The 14,572-nt window shown below is 40.0% G+C and overlaps 1 protein-coding gene across 1 annotated transcript; it reads right to left on the reverse strand.

Annotated features, from left to right (window-relative positions):
• Nucleotides 1-11,073: 11,073 nt before the first annotated feature.
• LOC104881772 (uncharacterized) lies at nucleotides 11,074-11,798 on the reverse strand. Its single transcript, XM_010662981.1, has 2 exons — nucleotides 11,682-11,798; nucleotides 11,074-11,499 (listed from the first exon to the last, which is right to left on the reverse strand). The coding sequence occupies exons 1-2, from the start codon at nucleotides 11,796-11,798 to the stop codon at nucleotides 11,074-11,076; spliced, it is 543 nt and encodes a 180-aa protein (XP_010661283.1).
• Between the last annotated feature and the right edge of the window lie 2,774 nt (nucleotides 11,799-14,572).

Raw genomic sequence — 14,572 nt, forward strand, 5'->3', positions numbered from 1 at the left:
AATGGCCATAACTTCTTCGTTTCAAATCCAATTCACACACCGTTTGAAGCTCTAGATTCCTGACTTCCCAAGCTTCAAAACGACATATCGTATGCATAATTTGAGCTCCAGAAAGTGCTTCAAAAACGTGTCTAACAGTAGCGAAATTTGGTGCGGCTGCAACATTTCCGTTCAGCTTTGCATAGTCGTCTTCAAACGGCCATAACTTCTTCGTTTCAAATCCAAATCATGTACCGTTTGAAGCTCTGGATTCTTGACTTCCTAAGCTTTAAAATGATATATGGTATGTATAATTTGAGCTCCAGTAAGTACTTCAAAAATGTATCCAAAAGTAGCAAAATTTTCGCACTTGAATTCGCACGTTGGAATGAATTTCGCACCTTGAATTGTGGTGTGCGAAATGCCACTCGTGCGCCAGGGAGGTGTTTCGCACGGTGCGAAAATTTTCGCACCTTGAATAGTGGTGTGCGAAACTGATGTTTAGAGAATTCGCACCTTGGACTGAGATTTTCGCACCTTGGAATGAATTTCGCACCTTGAATAGTGGTGTGCGAAATTTTCGCACCTTGTTTCGCACCGTACAAAAATTGGCTTGAGGTGTGCGAAATGGCACTCGTGTGGCTGGAGAGTGTTTCGCACGGTGCGAAAATTTTCGCACCTTGGATTGAGGTGTGCGAAATTCCCGCTCAGCTCGGTGCAGTTTTCTTGCAATGACCATAACTTTTTCGTTTCAACTCCGATTTGGACACCGTTTAAAGAGTTGGACTCCTGACTTCCCGAGCTTCGAAATGGTATATAGTATGTATAAAATGGACTCGAGAAAGTGCTCCAAATATGTCCCGAAGTGGAAATAGAACCAATGGCCAGAATTCTCTCTTCTCTTCCTTTTCTTTCATCATTTTTGCAATCCCTCCTGCAATGATCATCCAAAAACTTATATTAAATCAAAACTAATTAAAATTAAAGCATTGAAATCAAAATTAAAACAAGTAATAAAGCAAAAAGATATGGACTAGCTAGTCTTTAGAAAGACTAAGTCCATAAAAAAAAAATGTTGTCCTGTTTCAGCTTGCCCGGATCCCATATGAAGTTAGCATCCTTCATTAGAGATTTGCATTGTATGATGGCAATGGAAACAATTCCCTTTCTCTTTCCTTTAATTTCCTCCCTCTTCTTTTTCTCTGTTTCATTCTCTGTTTCATGCTCTTGTTTGGATGTGGCCAAATCAACCTCTTTACCACTCCTTAGAGTGATCACGACTTTAACGTCTCTCACTTGTGAAGATTCTCTCTTATGAGCCTTGAGATTGAGTATTGGAGATTATCTATCTTTTGAGATAGATCATTTTGTATTTCATCCATCCTTTTATTCAATGAACTCTCTACACTATCAATTCTTTGACTGAGCTGAGCATTGATGGATTTCTGAGCTCCAACAAAGTCTACCCCGACCTTGCTAAGATTCACTATAGCTTGTTCAAGGTTCGAGGCTTGCTGAGGTGCTTGAACATGTTGCTTGTACTGAGGTGGCTGTGGTTTCCATGAGAAATTTGGATGGTTCCTCCAATTGGAATTGTAGGTGTTGCAATCACCAAACATTTCCCTCACGGCTAGAATGGTAGGACACTCTTCCACCAAGTGCTCATAAGATAGACAAATGGCACAAGGCATAGGTTGCAATGGTGTCTGAGAGATGGCTTGCACTTCTTGCATCTTCTTCATTTCTAACTCTTCCAATCTCCTTGCCATAGTTGCAATCTTTGCCTTCATGTCTATGCCATCATTCGAAATATACATCTCACCCTTAGCATTAGGTTGAGACTTCATTATCCCCATATCTCTAGCATTTGGTTCATCCCATCCTCTTGAAACTACAGCCACATAACTCATGAAGTTCATGGCTTCCTCTACTATCTCGTATTCAATATGGCATGCACAACTAGCAATTTGTGAATTAAAAACAGAGAAAACAAAAGAAAAACAATTCTAAAAAAAAAAAAATTAAGACTAAGTAAAACTAGCTGAAAGGTAAACTAAAACAAAAATAAAGAAAAAGAACAATTAAAAAGAGTTAGTAAAAGAAAAGAAAAATCACCAAACTTGTGATGAAGATCACAAGTGTTCTCAAAAGATCATATCACTGCAAAGTGGCACCATCCCCGGCAACGGCGCCATTTGATTCGTGCCTAATTGGTGTATCAGCTGATTCATGTCCAGCTGGTGCTCCTTGATTGAGGGAGTAATCAACAAAATTTATAACCTATTACACCATGTACTAGGGTAGCAAAGACGAAGCTACTATAGCATAGTGGCTCTAGGATCATTCACTGGAATGGGTTTTCACTTCACAAATGATATTAATTCAAAGATGAATTGGTGCTTTTTCATTTCAAGGTTAGCTTTAAAAGAAGACATAAGTTTGAATGAAAACGGATGGTATTAAGCTAACCTAACATAAAGTAACTAAAATTAACTAGAAAGAAATTAGAAAGAAAGGTGTTTCTTAGGATTTCAGGTTACTAGGATCAGGTGCCAACTGTAAAGTGGGAAATTTCGGATTTTTCTTCTCGCATTGGGGACAACAACATAAAGGATGGTTGTTTCCCAAACCGGTATAGGTTTAACAATGAAGATTTAATCCATAAAAAGTCAATAGAAATGGTAGTCAAGTTCCATTAATGGCTTTAGACACTATGGGTCTTCACCTTAGAATCACTTTGAATGGCCAATACATGGTAAGCTTCAGGTCTCTGTGGATGCTTATTGCTAGATCCATATCAGTCCATTAGTTATCATGTACGAGCCATTGGAAAGTGATTCAAGGTGAAGACCCATAGTGTCTAAAGCCATTAATGGAACTTGACTACCATTTCTATTGACTTTTTATGGATTAAATCTTCATTGTTAAACCTATACCGGTTCGGGAAACAACCATCCTTTATGTTGTTGTCCCCAATGCAAGAAGAAAAATCCGGAATTTCCCACTTTACAGTTGGCACCTGATCCTAGTAACCTGAAATCCTAAGAAACACCTTTCTTTCTAATTTCTTTCTAGTTAATTTTAGTTACTTTATGTTAGGTTAGCTTAATACCATCCGTTTTTATTCAAACTTATGTCTTCTTTTAAAGCTAACCTTGAAATGAAAAAGCACCAATTCATCTTTGAATTAATATCATTTGTGAAGTGAAAACCCATCCCAGTGAACGATCCTAGAGCCACTATGCTATAGTAGCTTTGTCTTTGCTACCCTAGTACATGGTGTAATAGGTTATAAATTTTGTTGATTAATCCTTCAATCAAGGAGCACCAGCTGGACATGAATCAGCTGATACGCCAATTAGGCACGAATCAACAACATATCATATCCCATGTTTGGTTAGTGATAGAAGAAGATAAGTTAACCTCACAACTTGTCATATCTTATATTCAACCAAACATGGAATAGGGTAACTCGATATTATCAATTGTTTATATATATATTACTTATCTTGCAAAATATTTTTTTCGTTAAAAAAGGAAAATTAAAAAAATTTATAAAATATATTATTAAATAATATTAATATATTTATTATTCAATATATACAAAATATTTTTATATATTGAATATCATAATATATATAGTAAATTTTAATTTATAAAGTTTAAATATTTTAATTATGAATATTATTAAATGTAAAACATAAAAAATATTGAAATGTAATATAATTTTTAATTTAAACATTGAAAAATAATATATACTATATCTTATTTTTATTCATTTACAAATTAAATATAAACATAATATAATAGACCCATTGAATATAATATTCAATAACATCATATCTTATTAAAAATCATATATTTACATTTCCTAATATACATATATATTCTATCCTACTAACCAAACATAACCTTAAAATATTTTCAAACATTTTCATAACTTCTATCAATTTGCATTCCACCCAAATTTTGTTTTCTTTTGTTTCACATTTTTCATCCCATATTTTTCATATTTATATAAATTCAAGTACCAACTTTTAATACCTTCATCATTTTCAACATTGTTGTAGAGAGTCATAAAAAACTTATTTATTTTTAATTAAATGAGATTCTGTCAACATATTTTTAAAATGAGAAATTAACACTCATATAATAATCTTATTTTTTGTAGTGTGGCATCTCAAAATATTGAAAATTTTCTAGCATTCGTTGTAAAATGACTAAAATCATCAAAAATATTTTTCTTCACTTACATAATTATTAAATAAGTTTTTATCTTTTATTTTTAAAAGTAAAAAAAAAAATTTGAATACCAAAAATATTTAGCATTTATAGAAATTAGAAACAACATTTATATTTTCTATCTAAAAAGAGAAAAATTAAAAGTCTCATATTGACTTACCTACAACAAAAAGGATCCTAAAATCAACCTAACAAACTTCAAACAAGCAATAATCAGCATAAACCAAACCCCATCTCACACTTCAACTTGCACTGCACTTACAATTAACAAAACAGACCCATAAGAAAACAAAAGAGCAGGATGAGTTTTTTCATATTCTTGTTTGCCATATTCTTGTTTGCCAACTGCGCTTTCAGGTGTTTTCTAATAACATATTTGGTGGGGTGCTCATGCAATCTCCTTTTGTACATGATTTTGATCAAAGAGAAATGTTTTGCTTCTACCTTTTCCCTGGAAGTAACATCAGTGGGAAGGTTCACTAGCTTTGCTTTAGAACTAGCTTTATTTTAACTTTTCATTTATAAAATCATCCCCCATATTGGAAGTACTTCATTTCTATGCCTTCAAATGGATCTACCAATATATGCCATTTCTTTCAAATTCATTCTTTGATCATGTTGCATTCAGGTTGAACATTAATATCCTGTACTGATGACCTTCTGTAGTGGTGTTGACATTGATCTTGACAATGTCAACAAATCACTAAAGAGAAGCGCATGTACAAGTGCAAAAGATAGGCACAAATACTTTGCAAGGGCACACAAACACAATAATTTACATGAGAGTTTGATTTCATTTGCCTGCAAAATCAACCCATTTTTACAGCTATAGGCTTGCCTTATACATGTCCAAAAAGCATACAAGACCAATAATCCGTTGATTTGGACTTTGTCTAGGATGACTACGTATGGAATAAATATGAGGAGTCACAATACTGTCTGTTCAGACTCATAATATTCAAATAATGTCTGTATTAGACCCTATTAGCACTTTAAAGATTTCAATGACTACGTATCGGTCAAACTAGTGAACTATGAATTAGTAATTTTTTTTTATTCAATGACTGATCTTATTCTAAAAACATTGATTTAAAAGATTTCAAATTAACACTACCTAAAGGCATTGATATATATGTAGAGGCTTTGGGTGTCAATTAAGCCTAAATATTTAATTACATCTCTTCTAGTATTTAAGTGTGCACACGTGATGCAACTTTTTGTTTGAATGATATTACATGGACAATTACTTGTTGAATATTTAAATGTTAAAAATAATAATATTATTAAAGAAAACTTGGAAATAAACATTTAATGACTCAAATTTTCTTTATTTCTAAAATTAAATTATACTTCTCTCTTCTTTAAACAATTTTTTCATAAATGAATGTGTTCAAACATTTTTCAAGATCTATTTATCTGGATAAACATAACTTTTAGAATTTTCTTTTATCTTCTCTTCATTTATATTCATAATTGTTTTGAATTAATTTTTATTTATCTATTAAAAATTAGTTGTGGTTTACATTCTTTGTATAATATTTATTATTATCCTCATTATTATAATAATAAAGAAATGATTAAAAATATTTGCTGAAAAATAAGGTTAAAAAATTTTATATAAGAAAAATAAAATGTGGTAAACTTGTTTTTAGGCAAACCCTTAAATATTTTCATTAATTATTATTATTATTATTTTTTTTTACAATTTTTTCAAATTCATGTGGTATAATTTGAGTGAAAATTTATTAAAAACTTGAAAAATAAATATTTGATATATTTAATAATCTTGTTTTCCAGGCAATAAAATCTTCTTGTCTGTTGAAGCCTCGCATCACCCGGGGTTCTCGCAGTAGCCAGATGGACGCTCCCTTTCAATTGATGATGATTCATGCCTCAATCAACCTGCAAAAGATGTCCGGACAGGTTGTCTGGACACACCCTTCGATGGTTTTGTTAGCCTTCTCTCTGATAATCAATCTTCCCTTTTTACTGAGTAAGAAAGCTTACCTTCTCTCCTCGCATGAAGGTTCTTTTATAGTGTCAGAAGTTCTGTCCCCTTTAATGGTGGGAAGACTTTTTGGCTTGTCATGATGGCGCTGAGGTAGTGGCAGAGCCATCATTGTCTTGCAGGCGCCTGTCAGATATTGTGGAGGGGATGGCTTACCGTTATTCCTGTCCTTTTGCTCTACAGACGGCGGAGTGCGGGCTGTGACAGGTTGTCTGAGGTGACTCAGTATGGTCCTGTCGAAAGTGCTTCTGGCAGTGTAGGCCAGGATGGCCTACATTTCACGGGCAAGGCTTTTGATTAAGTTGCTAACGCTGGGTCCGGACAACATATCTAGACAAGAGAATGAGTCATCCGGACCGTGGGTTTGAGAGTGTCGTACGCCCCCCGAAGGGAATCCGGATAGAGAGTTGATGTGCCATGTGTCCCCTGGAGGGGTGCTGTGCGGGGTTGCTACGTGGGCGTTTGGGGGTGGTCCCTACAATGCCTCCCTTTTAACCTGGCTATTTTGCCCGAGCAGAAAAGGCGGGTTAAAAATGATGCTTTTAAACCCTTCGTTTCTTTTTTGGGGTTTATGTGCCACGTGGTACTGCAAAAGGGGGGGTATTTATGGCGAGCCGCTGTTCTTGGGGGGATTTCTAGGTGGCATGTCGTTTCGATAGTGGTGCAGTTGGGTGCCTAGTAGTTTGGAGGACCAAGGAGTCGCATCCCTTAAATAGGGAATCCAGCCCCCGCGACTGCATTTTTCATTCTGCATTTTTTTCTCATCTATATTTTCCCTTTGCCTCTCTATTCATCTTCATTTGTGACCGAGGGTCACTTTCTAGGGCTTCTGTTAGCGGCATTCTTGTCACAAGGGCGACTGTATCGCGGCCTTCGTTCCAGTTGCAAGCTTGCGCCAGGTATGTTCTGTATTTCTATCTCTTCATCTTAAGCTTCCTGTTTCTTCGGATTTTGTTGGCTTGTTGGGTATTTTGTTTGCAATTGAGGGTCAGAGGTAATGTTTAGGGTTTTTCAGGGGGTTTTGATTTTGCTTTGGGCCCATTGTGGTTTTTGTTGCCCTCCTGTTGCCTTTGCGGATGACTGAACCGCATTTGGGGTAGAGTTAGGGGTTAGGCTTGGGGTTTTGGCTATTTTAGGCCTTCTGGGTCATTTGTTCTCAGGGTTGTGGGGCGAGGTACCTCTGTTTTGACAGTTGGCATTTCGCCATGCAGGTTTTGTCTCAGCCCCACGCTTTAACATGCCTGCGAAAAATGATGTGACTTCGTCTAGTACGGCTGGACCTAGCGGAAAAAGTGTATTTGGGCAGACCTACTTGGGAAAGCCTACTGACAAGTTGAACGAGAGGGAGTTTTGTGAGCGTTTCTGAATCCCGAATGATGTCTCTGTTTAGCTAGTGGACAGGGATGCTATGTCCACTGAGAAAGCTGCCAACCACGCCGTTTACTTTTCCAAGGAGCAATTCAATGCAGGGCTCCCGTTTTCTTTTTCGTCTCTCTTCAAAGAGTTCCTCCACTTCACTCAGATTCCTCTAGCTTATGTCCATCCCAATATTGTCCTGGTGTTGATGGGGTGCAGCATCTTAAATATGCTGTTCAATTTGGATCTTTCCTTGCTGGAGGTCCTCTTTGTTTACACCATCAAGAAGGGGAAGACAGACCTCTTCAGCTTGTTTGCTCATATCCCATCCCTTCAATTGGTGACCAACCTTCCGGATTCGAACAAGGGGAGAGCCAAAGGGCATGTACTGGTCAGGGGTCACTGGGCCGGTCTGTCGAAGCCTTCGGAAAGGGAGTTTACCCCCAACCGTTCGTTGACGCTTCCGGGTAGGGTAGCTCTTGGTGTATGTCCGGTGTTGGTTTTTGACTCTTGATTCAGTGTTATCAGATGACTAACCTCTTTTGTTTTGGGTAACGCAGGTACACACAAGAGGGGTCGCTTGGTCGAGTGGCTGGAGAAGGCCTCTTTTGATCGTTTGAACAGGCTGTTCGAGATCATTTCCATCGAGAGGCACTATCAGACACTTCTTTCTACCTGGAACCTGTTGGCGGTCGTCCGGGAACCTCAGCCGTACGTCCTCAATATTCTCCCCAGGCGACTACCCAAGGTTGTAGTGTCCGGGGAACACTTTGTGCTGAAGGATCTGCCTTTTTACGAAAGGGCTAGCGAGGCTAACGCAAAGGCGCGCCAGGAGTGCCTTGACCAGCGGGAGGAGAAGAGGCAGGAGGGGACACTAAGGAAAACACCTGTAAGAGAAAGAGCCTAGCGAGAAGGGACACGACTCTTCTCCCGCGGTCCGTCCTCCGACTACAAAGAAGAAGAAAAAGAAAACCATTGCGCAGGCTCTCCAGGTAGTGTCTCCGGCTCCTGATCTTTCATCTTCATCCTCCGACTCTGTGTCCAGTCGACCGAATAACCCTGCCCCGGAGCCTGAGGATACTTCTAGCTTCCCACAGCTTGAGACTTTCCGTTCGGGGCCTGGCTCTTTCCAGCCTCAATTGGACTTCGTTGGCCTGAGAGTCGTGCATGAGCCGGAGGAAGTGAGCGACATGAACGACCTCAGAACCGGGTTTTTACAAAGGCATCGTAAGCGGCTGTATGATCCCATAGATCTTGCACCTCCTCCAGCCAGGAAGGATTGCCCAGAGAGAGATGATGAGGATCTGACGATAGAAGTTCCTTTGTCAGCTATGGCCCATTCGGATGAGGCGAGTTCTAGCGCGGCTGCAGCGGTTCAGCCAGACGCTGCAGGATCTGATGCAGCGGCAATGACTCGGCCCGAAGTTCCAGGGCCTAACGCAGTGACCGTTGCTCAACCAGGCGTAACTGCTCACAACAACGCCCCGACTGCCATGGAGACCCGTGGGACAGAGGGGGTTCTGGAGGCAGCGATTGACGAGGAGGCTTCGAACAAGAAGAGTAGTCCAGCTGCCATGGTTCCTCCAAGCTGGGAGGAAATGATGGAGATGCTGAAGGGAGTGTCATGTTTCACGGATGTGGAGGCTCATTCCACAAGGATGTCTGACTTTTTTTCGCTTACCAAGCGGGTCTCTGTGAATATGGGTGGTGATCCTCCTGCCTTTGTCAAGGCCCGACTTCCTTTTAGCACCCCTGAGTCCGCCGTTTCTTATATTCAACATCTGCAGGAGTGGACGATCCCTGATACTGCAGAAGTGGTAATCATTTCTTTGCTACTTTTTCCTTCTTCCTTAGCAACTGTTACTCCTTTGCACGACATTAGCTTTTATTTTGTTGTTGTTCTGCACAGGTCGTGGCTGGCATCCACTACATGATGCATATCTGCGAACAACTCTTCAAGCGGCTGGAAGTGGTGGAGGCTATGCGCGCCTTCATCTCTCACCATCTGGGCGGCGTTGAGGAGATGCGCTCACGGTTAGAGAAGGTGGAGGCTGAGTTGGCCACTGCTCAAAAGGCCGTAGCGGATGGGGCGGAGAAGTTGAGCCAGGCTGAGGAGGAGAAGGGGACTGTCCGGGCTAAGGTGAACTTGCTGAAAAGGGAAAAAGGGGCCTTGGAGGGTCAAATCAAAGGGGTGGAGCAAGAGAATTCTCAACTTAAGAAGGAGGTGGACGAACTTCAGGCTAGCCTCGCAGCTCAAAAGGAGACAGAGAGGTTGCAGGCAAGCCTAGTTGCTCAGAGGGAGGAGATGGAGGCCGGGTTTGTCGCTCAGAAGAAGGAGTTGGAGACGGAGTATCAAAGGCAGGTAGAGGAGATGTACTTGTTCGACTACCGTTGTTGCATGAAGAAGAATGACATTATGCATGATGTTCTATCTCTTCCTTGTGACGATGAGGATGCGATACCCGGAGGCCCTTCTTGCTGAGATTTCTTTGTGTGCAGTACTCCTTATACTTTTTCTCTTTGTTTTGCTGCTTTTGGGGTGGCGGATTTTGTAAAGACAATTTTTCAGTCCTTTATAAATGCTTTAGACTTCTTTGTTTTTCTCTACCTTTAGCTTCTCTTTATTGGTAATATTGCTTAAGGTTAGATACATTCCATGGACAGAGCAAGTCTAACTTTTGTAGGTGATAGGCTCCGCTTTCACTTGTCTTAGTTACAATATAAGGACCTTCCCAATTCGCTTGGAATTTCTCGGCTCCTCTTTCAGCGGTGTTTTCGAAAACCTTTCTAAGGACCAGCGTTCCAATCTTGAAGACCCGGGGTCGTGCCTTGTGGTTATAGTGAGTGGCCGCTCTTTGCTGGTAGTCAGCCATCCGAATGGACGCGTTTTCTCTCACTTCATCCTCCCAGTCTAGGTTCCTTCCTAGTTCCACTTTCATCACTTTGTCCTCGTGCATCAGTCCGAATAATGGGCAAGCCTATTTCTGTGGGGATGATTGCATCCATGCCGTATGCAAGGGCGAAGGGAGTGTTTCCCGTGGGTCGGCCGGGCGTGGTTCGGTAGGCCCATAGGACGCAGGGCAGTTCCTCTACCCACTTTCCTTTGGCCTGCTCGAGCCTCTTCTTTAAGGCAGTCACCAAGGTTTTATTTGTCGCTTCTGCCTGCCCATTGCTTTGAGGGTAAGGCGGTGTGGAGTACAAATTCTGGATTTTGAGCTCCGAGCAGAAATTCCGGAAGGCGATGCTGTCAAACTGTGGACCATTATCGGCTATGATTGCTTGAGGGATCCCAAAGCGGCAAATGATGTTCTTCTACACAAATTTGGTGACATCCTTGTCCTTGATGCTGGCATATGCCTCTACTTCTACCCATTTGCTGAAGTAGTCTTTGGCAACGAGTAGAAATTTCTTCTGGGCAGCCACGGTTGGTAAAGGTCCTAATATGTCCATCCCCCATTGTGCAAAAGGCCAAGGGTTGGAAATTGGCTTCAACGTTTCAGAAGGCGCATGCGGTATGGGGCATGCCTTTGGCATTTGTCACACTTCTTGACATAAGTCGTCACGTCTCTCTTAATAGTGGGCCAATAGTAGCCCTGCGAGTGTGCTCGATGCGCCAAAGATCGTCCTCCGAGGTGATTGTCGCATACACCCTCATGTAACTCAGCTAATATGTATTGAGCCTCTAAGCAGTCTAGGCACCTGAGGTAGGGGCCTGTAAAAGATCGTTTGTAAAGGTGCTCCCCGATCAGAGCGAAACGGGCAGCTTGTACCCGGATCTTGTGCGTTTGCTTGGGTTCATCAGGTAGAGATCCTGTTCGGAGGTATCCTGCTATGACTTCCGTCCACTCCTGGCCCTCTTCCTGGCTCTCCTCAATAGTATTGCAAGTGGATGCTTTTGTGATGGAAGGATCAGTCTACACATATATAGGCAATAATATGGCCTCTTTGATGGGCAGGGAAGCAGCTATTCTTGCCAGGGCGTCAACACGTACGTTATCAGCTCGTGGGATTTTTTCTATGGTCCATTCGCCCAACCGTTGCAGGGTGTTAGATATCGTGCCATATCAAGGACGACCCCTGCAATTCCGGGATATACCGATTCTAGATCAGGCCTAGAGTTCGCCCCCTGGCCTCTTGGGCATTGGTCATGAGGAGGCCTCGAGGACGAAACTTGGATGTGTAACACCGCGTTTTCTTCTCTTAGTCTCGTCATTTCTCGGAGAAGAGCTTGCATTTGTCGTTCGCTCTCCAACTGTCACCTTTCCATGGTCTCGCGCCATTCGAAATAGCCTTCATCTCCTCTGGCTGACGAACGACTCTTGGAAGGTGTGGGCATCTTTGTCGTTGATTGAGCAACTTCCCACAGACGACGCCAATGTTGAAGCCTCGCGTCACCCGGGGTCCTCACAGTAGCCAGATGAACATTCCCTTTCAACTGAAGATGATTCCTGCCTCAATCAACCTGCAAAAGACATCCGGACAGGTTTTCCGGACACACCCTCCGATGGTTTTGTTAGCCTTCTCTCTGATAATCAATCTTCCTTTTTTATTGAGTAAGAAAGCTTACCTTCTCTCCTCGCATGAAGGCTCTTTTATAGTGTCAGAAGTTCATCCCCTTTAATGGTGGGAAGACTTTTTGGCTTGTCATGATGGCGCTGAGGTAGTGGCAAAGTCATCATTGTCCTGTAGGCGGCTGTCAGATATTGTGGAGGGGATGGCTTGCCGTCATTCTTGTCCTTTCACTCTGTAGGCGGTGGAATGCGGGCTGTGACAGGTTGTCTAAGATGACTCAGTATGGTCCCGTCGAAAGTGCTTCTGGCAGTGTAGGCCAGGATGGCCCGCGTTTCACGGCCAAGGCTTTTGATTAAGTTGCTAATGCTAGGTCCGGACAACATATTCAGACAAGAGAGGGGGTCATCCAGACCGTGGGTTTGAGAGTGTCGTACGCCCCTCAGAGGGAATCTGCATAGAGAGTTGATGTGCCACGTGTCTCCTGGAGGGGTGTTGTGCGGGGTTGCCACATGGGCGTTTGGGGGTGGTCCCTACATTGTCCAACTCACGTTAATGTATTAAATTAATAATCTCACTAAATATATAAGATAATAGTTATTTAGAAATTCTTCAGAGTCTAATAAAATATAAATTAATAACTAATGAAATATGTGGAAAAAAAACAAAAGAATTCATAATACAAACTTTCTCAAAATATACATTGAAATTTATTTATTTTCTTTGCACCTAAACTAACTCAATTTTATCTTTATTTTTTTGTAATATATATACACTAAATTAATAAATTATTGATTTATTGATAAATTAATAATTCCTTTTGATTCAAGAATAATATTTTATTTTATAGGGTGTTTTCCTATAGCTAGGAGTGGCGCAAAGGAGATAGCAAATAATTATCCATCAATGAGTTACTGGCTTACTGCTGCTTCCGGGTTATGTACGCCGCTTTAGTCAAGATCTTCATTGCAACCTATAACAAGCTAAGCTCTAAGTCAAGTCAATTGGTCCCCCATCGTAATTACCCAAATGAGATTGTATAGAATCACACTTTCATCTTTGAGTGAAAGAAGAAGCCTTCCTTGACTGATTCACTCCTTCAGCAAATGAATTGCATGGAAACGAGATAAATGTCTTTGATGCAAAGTAAGGTAAAAAAAATAGAGGTAGAGTTAGGTGGAGTTTGTTTTTTTTGACTTTTTATTAAAAGTAATTTATTTTTAAAATTTAGGTAGTTTATTTATTTTTTTTTTATCACTTATTATACATTTTTTATTGAATAGAAAAAATTAAAATATTTAATTTTTTTAAATAGAAAAAATAATATATTGATTTTTTATTACTTTTTAATATTTAATAGAAATAAAATATTATTAAAAAAGCAACCTAATATTTAATACTATTAAGTATTAAGTTTCTATTTAGAATTAAGCAAAAAAAACAAACACCGTCTTAGAATTTTAAGTGTCTGCTAAAAAAGCAATGAAATCCCAATTTTAGCGAAAAATAAGAAATGTGAATCCCAGGTTTTGAACTTCAAAACTGAAGAAAAGAATGTACAATTTATTCAAAACTTTTAGGCCCCACTTAAAAACATGGAAAATTTGACAAAAATAAATAGAATAGACGGTCAGCAAGCGGTTAAGTTGAGGCCGCCCACCATAATTGACAAAATGAAACCGTATGGAAAACGGAGACTTTTGGGCCAAAATGGCCCATTTTTGAAACTTAACATTGAAAGTGGTCTCATTTCCAAACTATTGTTCAAAATGGCCCCTTGAAGCCATATCAACCCATAAATCAATATTTTATATTGTTTTTACTTTACCATTTCCATCCCCGTGCTCTGTTATCTTCCATGCTGCTGTTCTCTCTTCTGTGTGATTTTTTTTCTAAACCCTAGCCCCACCAGTAGGCCACTAAAAAAGACGGTGGAGCTACAAAGCATAAAGTTTAAGGTGAGTCATAATCTTCTTTTTGGCTTATATAAGTTTTTGGCACTTTCCAATTTTTTTTCCCATCTCAAAATCTCGATTTTTAGAATTTTTTTTTTTTCCCATTGTTGTGAATGATTGGTTAGGGAGTGTGGTTATGGTGAATTAATGGCTGTTAGTATCAGATTTTGGGGCAATCGTTGGGGAGGATTAGGCTTGCGGTGTCGGCATTGAGGAGCTACTCAGTCTACGGAAAAACAGGTGAGATGGGTTGTATTGATTGTGTTTTGTTGCTCTGTTTGGTTGGTGAGAATTGACTATAAGGAGAGTAAATTATTGTCACAAAAAACCAAGGCCCTCCCATTGCAGCTGTTGGGCTTAATTAAAATGAGTTTTTAATGTTCTAAAAAACAGAACAAGAAAAGGAAATGAGCATGAAAAAGATGGTTGTTGCTTAAAAAAATGGAGGTTTTGGGTTTGTTTTTTTTTTTTTTTTTGTATTTAAGTCCATGTTTGCAATAACCTTTTGTTTCAATAAGCAGCT

This window comes from Vitis vinifera, chromosome 15 (assembly GCF_030704535.1).
Source record: "Vitis vinifera cultivar Pinot Noir 40024 chromosome 15, ASM3070453v1".
NCBI lineage: Eukaryota > Viridiplantae > Streptophyta > Magnoliopsida > Vitales > Vitaceae > Vitis > Vitis vinifera.